The 8785-nt window shown below is 41.1% G+C and overlaps 1 protein-coding gene across 3 annotated transcripts in view; it reads right to left on the bottom strand.

The window, feature by feature from the left end:
• Positions 1–8785, bottom strand: part of tmc6a (transmembrane channel-like 6a) — a 12782-nt gene that overhangs the window by 1078 nt on the left and 2919 nt on the right. For 2 of the 3 annotated variants that reach the window (XM_008303199.1, XM_008303208.1), the window contains exons 3-18: positions 6883–7014; positions 6643–6786; positions 6424–6556; positions 6226–6313; positions 5581–5844; positions 5277–5488; positions 5042–5186; positions 4472–4615; positions 3908–4065; positions 3480–3570; positions 3150–3247; positions 2958–3053; positions 2793–2868; positions 2562–2695; positions 993–1169; positions 672–750 (exon numbers count right to left, since the gene is read on the bottom strand). In XM_008303199.1, coding sequence (XP_008301421.1) covers positions 672–750; positions 993–1169; positions 2562–2695; positions 2793–2868; positions 2958–3053; positions 3150–3247; positions 3480–3570; positions 3908–4065; positions 4472–4615; positions 5042–5186; positions 5277–5488; positions 5581–5844; positions 6226–6313; positions 6424–6556; positions 6643–6786; positions 6883–7014 — 2171 coding nt within the window. The remainder of the gene's footprint in view (positions 1–671; positions 751–992; positions 1170–2561; positions 2696–2792; positions 2869–2957; positions 3054–3149; positions 3248–3479; positions 3571–3907; positions 4066–4471; positions 4616–5041; positions 5187–5276; positions 5489–5580; positions 5845–6225; positions 6314–6423; positions 6557–6642; positions 6787–6882; positions 7015–8785) is intronic. The other variant, XM_008303215.1, reaches the window with a different exon arrangement.

The raw sequence follows: 8785 nt of genomic DNA, 5'->3' as shown, positions 1-8785 counted from the left end.
CAGTTAAAGGTCAACGTTTTCACTTATCACATTAAGAAAACCTACAATTGTTGCTACCATCCCCCTCAGGATGAACTTTCAGAGCTTTGGTGTAGCATAATTTTTTTCCTCTGCTGCCATTATCAGGTAAAAGTCATAGCCTGTACGAGTATAACAACCATGGACAAAGCCACTGTGAGGTAACTCATTTGTTTGTGTACTACCGTTTTGAAACTTTAATCTTTAGAAACCAGATGTGAAGAGTGAGGGTTGGAGAATATAAGCAAACGTTAACGAAGGAGAATAGAAATGAATGTTTCAAACCAAAAACGCAGTAGTAGGAAATATTTACTGACGTAAATAGATCAAGTGGGAAGTAACGCATTTCTCATGAACTTCTACACAATCTGACTTCTTCTTGCAATTAGAGGAGTCGTCCCCTGCTGGCTGTTAGAAAAAATGCAGGTTTAAGGTGACTGCACTGGCTGTACTATTCAAACCCTGGGGCTGCATCCCTCCCCAGAGACTGTGCAAATAGGTACTTGCAAACACATTCCCATAGCATCTGCTGCACTTTGTGCTCCATACCATTTTAATCATTAGTTGTCTAAAAGTAAAACATTGCTTTAGTACAGACTCCCAGAGCTGCTGGAATGCCTGTAGACTCAGAATAGTTAAAAAATTACCCATACATTTTCAATTTGCTTTTCCAACCGACTGATGATTTTCTGTTGGCCATCAACAAGTTGGGTGTGAAAGTATATCACCATTCTGGACAAAAAAAAACAAACAAACATACAGGATACCTTCAAATTTAAAGAGCATAAATGGTATTCAGATACAGTTACACTAAGTCACAACATTTAAATGCTTCAAGCAAGCAGAAATTTTGGTAACAATACAGACAGAATTACAGACGCAGGGCAATATGGTGTATATTAACGCCAAGAAAAGTTGGCGCTCTAGCAGTATTGAAGAAAAACATGACTGAAAAGCTCAGGCAAACAACTCACAGAAGAACTCCAGTGGCAAGGAACAGGAACAGTGGGTTCTCTACCAGAGAGTTGTAGACTGAGCTGAGCCAAAACAGGATCGGATGAGCGTCCTTCAGCTCCTGGTCCCACAGGTGCCCTGACTCTGTCATTGTGGTGAGATTCCTGAATGGACCGCACCCTGATGAAGGTTTAATCCTGTAAATTAAAAAAAGTTACTGTCCATACAATCGTAATTCTTCAAGCTCCATCCTCAGGAACATTTAATTTAAAGAGTAAAAAAAATCCCCGACTTTGCCTGTTGTTTTGCATTTGTTGAAATGATCAAAAATCCCATGAAATGTGCCGTACCAACAACGCTTTAGCCCATCTTGACATACTTAATTTCCAAATGTAGTCTGTCACTTACTCAGCACCCAGCCCATCTATTTCTAACGAGAACAAGTCTTAAGGAATTGTTTGACATTTTAGGAAACGTTTATTAACAATTAGGTTGGTTTTAAATGTAATGCTCATGATGTCTATGTGGCAATTAAAGGTTGGAAACAAAAAGCAGGTCATGCACTTGTCAAGTTTTACAAATTAGGCAAGTCATCCGTACGTCATACATCTTTAACCCATTGTGAATAGGTAAAGTGTCATTTTTGCACTTGGGTTTTTGTATTGATTATGCAAACAGTACCTAACATGGTAATTAGTGAACATTAGAGGGGTTGGGAGGTAGATTTCATTCATTGTGCTAAGATAAGCTAACCCAATCTTCAAGGCAGCTTTATTTACAAAATAATATAAATATACACACACTGATGACAACTACTACTCATTTTAAAAGACTAAGTAGTTTCAAAAAACTGGTGGTTTTGCCTCACATGAATAGATTCTGCATTTGTTAATGATTGCTTTCAGCTGCAGATTAGTGAAAATTAACAACACTAGAGCAGTGAATGGAAATTTGACTTTAAAAAACGCACAGCAGCCATGTTCATATCAAATAAAGGATTATCACATGCAGTTGTGTGTTTTTAATAGTTTTTGTCCACCTGTGGCAGAAAGGTATTTAATATATATATCAGGATTTTGGGGGGCTGATACCACATTTAGGGAGTAAGAAATATAGTTGACATTCATGCTTAAAGAAGAAAATGATAAGGCCATTGATTATTGACTTTTCAGTCAGAATAATATAGTCTGCTGGACAACCTATATGGTACTTTTTCTGTACTATGCTCTGTAAAAGAAAGTTTTTACATCAGTGTATATCAGACAATATATACACCAATACATCCATTTTAGGCTAACAATGGCCATCAATATGTAAGTCAGGTTCTGTCAATGTGTTAAAATCATTGTTGGTTTCATTTTCTTCATGAAATTTGTGTCATGAGGAAAATTCCTGAAAGGTATAACTGTTGAGTAAACACCATTGAACCTATTATGCATTATTCGTTTGTACTTGACAGACTGTCATTGTTTTCAGCATCTGTTTTTAAAAAGCTATGACTTTGAGGTTGTGGAATGCATTCATGTCATTCCATGCAGACGCTGCCTGTTAGCATTACTGTCATGACAGGGGGGCAGCGGCGCACTTACGTCCAAACTGTATAAGTGACAGACACAGCAGCACCAATAAATGAGGGGAAGCACAAAAGAAAGATGAACAGTGTTGTCATTTGAGTGGCCCTCCAGGGCTTTCTAGAGGCCTGGCAATTGGCCATCAGACTGGTCTGGAGGGGAAAAAAAAAACAGAGACAGAATGTTGAGTTTGTCATGCAATCCTGTCACAATGATTGACAGCTACACAACAACGCATGCTGCACCAACCTTTTTCATGTAAAACAACACAAACAGCTTTATGATTTGGACGGCAGGAAGCAGTGGCGCAAACAGCACTCCAAGCCTGTGGATAACACAAGACTATTTGAATCACTTTTCTTGTTGCATATGTGTTAGGTTTCACAAAATGTGGTGTTCATATTGAATAATTACCAAGTTAGAGTTTGTCCATATATGAGCTCCAGCACATTTCGAGCAATGTCAAACACCGGCTTCCTGTTTCTTTTCAGGTTTTTTTCTGAAAAGAGCCTGGAGATAGATGCCAGGTTGTGGCGTAACCATGAATGGTTTTACAGTAAACAACAAAACCAAGTTACTTGATTGGTAGGTCAACCAACTACTTGCCTCCATAGGAACTCTCCCAAAAACGTGTTAAGCACAGTAAAGATAAAGTCCATCAAGAGCAGCCGATAAAGTTCTTGGCCCACAAAACTCTCCCAACACTGTAGACAACAAACACAAATCAAAAGAATCTGCAAATAGGGGATTTAAGGTGGACTTTATTGTGATGAGTAACTCCTAATGGCTGCTCTGAAGTAGGTCTGTAAAGTCAAAGTCTGACATTTAGTCACTTAGTTGTTCTGTAACACCACTCTTTTAGGAATGAAGAGCTCTGCGTAACTCAGTGTTGTGTTACAAATATAATTATGAGGTAAGTAGGAGGATGTTCGTAACCTGTAAACCAAGCCTTTCTGGTTCCACAGCAATTCTCCCCAGCCAGCGGTAACACAGCACTCCAACAATACTGACCTTCAACAACAGGTTCCTGAGAAATCAATGTTAAAACCCTCAGTTTTACATTTGACAAAAAAAAAAAAACAGCCAGTCAGCCAGCCAATCGTCCCCACCAACTCTATTTTCCATTTGCTACATTGCATCATTTAGTTGCTGATGTCCCCACATGATCAAACAAAATGTAAATGAAATCAGTATCAAAGAAGTATAGAAATAAAAGAGCTTTCTCTTTTCTCTCTCCAATTCTAAGTCATATTGCCCTTTGCTTTATTGGGTTTGGCTTTGATTTATATTATTCTTCATGGATGATCTGAACATTAATGTCCAGTGATTGATTGTGGAAGTTTTTTTGTTTCCATAGTTCTCACCTGAAGATGGAGACATAGACACGAGTGCCAGGTGACTCATGCCTCTCTATCCAAGCACACAAGTTGAAGAGGCCAGGGAGTAATAGGTTAATTCCTGACACCACTGCAGACAAGAACAACAGCCCAGCTTGTGTGAAAAGATGGTGGACGATGGTGACCTGCGAGAGAATGGACAGAATCACAGTGAGGGCTGCAGAGCAACAAGTCATGGCCAGATGAAAAACATGGAGAGAAACTAAATTTCTACTTTTGTCAGCAATTTAACTTCATTCACTGCTGTGCAGTAAATGCTGGACTACAACATCACAGATGCTCAACCATGATGGTTTTTGCCGTTTCGCACCCACAGCTGTACTGTAAAACAACAGGAAACAAAAAAATGTATAAAGTGTCTGGCAGGAAAGAAAAAAGGAGAAGTAAACAAACTGCGGTGGGTGCAGGACTTTTTTTCATCATCTATTTCTGTAGTAGAGAAATTTTTAGATCGACTCAATGTGAAGCATGTGCTCTATCATGTGGTTCCACAGCAGTTGTTGCTTGACAGCTGCTTGAGTTTTGTCTAACCTCTGACAGGTAGTAGACTCCGAAGGTGCTCAGGGAAATGCTGACCAGACATGTGACCCACGCTGTCATGTGGACTGCAAGGCGGCAGAGTCGCTGAATGCAGCTTTTTCTGTCTTCTCTGTTGCCCATCTCAGACAGCTGCTCCTGTTGGTGGAAAAGCAGCCTTTGTGATGTTAAGCCACTCATTTGAAAATCGGATCGTCAGTGGCTGCTTGGTGACAACTGTGATCATGCACTGAATGTTTTAAAACCGATATACAAACCCTTCCCACATCAGAAAATGGTGTGAAAATGCAAGATTAAAAGCTTCTTGTCTGTAAATTCGATATGCAAAAACTAGCGGGACTGAGCATATATTGTTGGCCTTAATCACTCAGATATCTGTTGTTGAAAAAAAAAAGATTATTCCCTGGTTTAGAAAAAAAATAGGGGAGGGGGAACCTTTTGGGAAACTATGACTCACTAGTTGTTTTCTTTTTTTTCAAATATTTTAAAACTATTTTTTGTATTTACATAAAAATGAGCGTCACACCTCAGTGAATCTGTCTGAATATTCAAATGATTGCATACTTTGAGCTGAGTGCTGATTTTTTCAGATTGAAGTCTCACAGATGTCGGCTTGCTGACTTTAAAGTCCCAGGAACAGAAAACTTTTGCTGCCAGATTGCTGTTAGACTTGAGGACACGAAAACTTCTCCCAAAGGACTTGGACATGCTGCAGGACAACAGTTAGCCATAAAACACACCGCACAGATTAAAAAATAAAACATAATAAAGACAGAAGTAATTCATTTAATTTCCCAACCTGTAAACCAGAATGATGCAGATGATGAAGAAGGCTATAGCGATGGTAAAGAAATAGGCTGCAGGTATGCTGTACAGCACCATCTGAGGCACATCAGTGTTACAGACTGGCTGATCACCAGTGGAGCTGGGTTTCGAGTCAGGAGCTTGACAAGTTTTGATGATGGTGTTGGAGTAGTAGCCATAAAACATCAAGCTCTGAGAAAGGTAACCCTGCAGAGGAGAAGAGAGACCTGGTTCAAAAGAACACCAGAGAAATAAACATGTGAATACTGCCGGGATGTAAAGCATACAGCTCCTCTCACCATGCCTGTGAGAAGTTCAAGGCCAGTGAAAGTGTCGTTATAAGAGTCATAAGGCGGAGGAGGAGGGTGGATGGCTTGAGGGAAGATCACGAACAGGCCGGTGATGACAAAGAGGAGGAGGTTAAAGAACAGGAGGGTTCTGAGAAAAAGGAAGTAAGAGAGCACTCCGGTTCCGTAACGGCCGCTCAGTCGCTTCATGGGTGAATGCCACAGCTGGAGGGAGCTGAGGACAGGGAGGCAGCTGAACAGGCAGTGGCGCCAAGTCTGAGGGGAGAAAAACCAGAACATCCATCCATCATCTATACACTGTTTAATCCTCACTAGAGTCGTGGGGGGGCTGGAGCCTATCCCAGCTGACACAGGGCCACACTTAGAGACAGACAACCAAGCACACTCACGTTCACACCTATGGACAGTTTAGAATCACCAGTTAACCTCAACATGTTTTTGGACTGTGGGAGGAAGCTGGAGAACCCGTAGAGAACCCACGCTGCTCATGAAGAACATGCAAACTCCACACGAACCAGGGATCTTCTAGCTAACCACAGAGTCACCTTGCAGCCCAAAACCAGAACATGCTACACAAAAGACGACAAAAAAAAAACATGGTTTATACCTTATCATGTCACACTCTGCTTTACTCACCCTCGAAATGTAGACGCTTAGACGGCGGTAGCATGGAATATTTCTGCTGATGAGTGAACTTTCAGCCTCAGCATTGAAAGCAAGGTGCCTAATCAAAGGTGGTGAAAGCACATTCAAAAAGGTGAGCAGCCGCTTGGAGTTACTGATCATGGTTGCCATTTTTTAATGTTTATTTCATGTTTTTGGTATTGCATGTACCTGATTTCCATTTTATCTGCCAGGCTAAGCGTCATGGCTCGCAGTTTGCGCATGCCGTCTCTCACTGAGAAGCCTTGGAGGTTGGCCACCAGCTGCTCCTTATAGTCTGAACCAACCAAATTATCTGCTGCGTCTGTGGAAGTTGTTGATACAGAAAAAGAGGAGCTTTCATTGTAGTGAAAGGTTTAAAGGAAGAATAGAAACACACATTCTGTTCACCTTCACTATTGATTTCCTCCACATCTGCCTGGACAAATTCTTCCTGAATTGGACTTGAGCTGCAAGGATGTGATGATGTCTGGGGCCTGTGTAGCTGAGATGAGCGTCTGTCTTGCCGGGAAATGGCTGCAGCGCTATTTAGCCCTGTGCAGACGAGGACATTCGTTTAAAACAAAGTTAATAGTTTCAATTTGTAAGTGTACACCGTCGAACAATTAGATGAGAAAGACTCAGTCTCACCAGCAGTGCGACTTGGCATTGAGGAGAGCACTTTTAGTGTAGCGGCTGACCAGTGGTGTCTCTGGAGAGAGCTGATCTGCTCCCTGTCAACTGTCTCATCTCTCATGCGGCGTCTCCTGAATGGCTGGCTGTCTGAGAGGAGCATCATTTTGGAAAGTTAGAAAACACTAACTATGATAATACTCCAATAAGCCACACCATTAAAACAACCTGTCTAATATTGTGTAGGTCTGCCTTGTGCTGCCATAACACCTCTGGCCCATTGCCTGGACTCCACAAGACTCTGAAGGTGTCCCGTGGTATCATGCACCAAGATGTTATCAGATCATTTCATTCATAGAAGTTGCAAGATGGGGCCACCATGGATCAGACTTGCTCAAATCTTAAATCAGATTGAGACTTGGGGGAATTTAAGGCCAAGACAACACCTTGAACTTTTTGTCATGTTCCTTCAACCATTTCTGAGCGGTTTTTGAAGTGTGGTCGGGCACATTGTCCTGCTGAAAGAATCTACTGCCTTTAAGGAATATCATTGCCATGATGGAGTGCATATGGTCTGCAACAATATTTAAATAGATGGAGCTTGTCAAAGTAACAACCACATGAATGCCAGGCTCAAGATTTAACTGCAGCACACTACCCCCTGCCTGCTTGAGCATCTGTCTTCCTCGCCTTCTTCCTCAGGTGGTCGTGGGCCAGCCTCCGCTTGACATGCAAAATATCAAGCTGTGAGTATCCACAACCCAGTTCCTACAAGACCTGATGTGTTGGAAATGCTCTGACCCAGTCATCTAGTTATCACAACTTGGCCTTTGTCAAAGTCAGTCAGTAATTTCCCAGGCCTGGGATAAATAAAGTATTTTTCTATTCTATTCTAAAGTCAGTCAGATCCTGTACTTTTAACACAGAAACTTCAAGAACTGATTTTTCACTTCCTGCTTAACCCTCATGTTGTTTCTGGTCAAATTTGACCAATTGAAAGTTCTATCTCTGAAAAGTTTAGTTAATTTGATCAGACCAAGAATTTTTGACTTTGTCCACAAAGAAGATTTTAACACACAAAATAAATTATATTAATTTGCATGCAATTTTTGGTGTTTTATTCAACTTTTGTACACTCTTGGTGTTACCAGTCATTAGAAATGAATGGGGGAGACTACAATTAGTGTAAAAAACTGAGCTCAGCTACATCTTCATTTGTCAAATGGACACACACATAAACACACACACACACACACACACACACACACAATACAATATACAATAACTTTTCTCATAGCTCTGGGATGTAAGAGCTCTTTGAGGCCTTGATTACAGTTCACTGTGTGGCAATACCATGGCAGGTTGATATACTATAAGTGGGGCTCTTGATCATATATTTGATCACCAGACTGGTGAGGAGGAGAGAGGCCAGGAAACTGACAGTGAGGATGGATTAGAGGAGGAATTGTCAGGAGCTGAAGATCATACAGAATATAATCCAGACCATGGTGTGGATGGAGGTGAATGTAGGATGGAAGCATGGGAAATTTTTTAAGAGGAGGCTATTCGTGAAGGAGTTGGGGAGAGCCATGCTGGCAGCCCACATTCAACCACGCTAACAACTTCCCCAAACACCAGTCTCTGCAGAACTGGTGAGAGAGATACAAGGCAAAGAAGCAAGATCACTTGCTGTAAAAAAAGAGGTGACAAAAGGAAGAGGCGTAGTCTGTGTGAGCCAAGAGATGTGAAAACAAGCATAATGTACCATAAATGCGATGCATATATCTGCAAGGCACATGTAACAACCTGCACATATTGTTCAACATGTGCATGAGAAGAAACACCACTGATGTTTGAGTTAACCCAGTCAACCGAGTTTAGAAGCCTGACTTTGTGATAAGATTTCAGTTTTTTGTTTTTT

This window comes from Stegastes partitus, unplaced genomic scaffold, assembly GCF_000690725.1.
Source record: "Stegastes partitus isolate 25-593 unplaced genomic scaffold, Stegastes_partitus-1.0.2 Scaffold38, whole genome shotgun sequence".
Taxonomy (NCBI): Eukaryota; Metazoa; Chordata; class Actinopteri; family Pomacentridae; genus Stegastes; species Stegastes partitus.
Note: the sequence above shows the minus strand (reverse complement) of the source record. Positions and strands in the feature narration are given on the sequence as shown.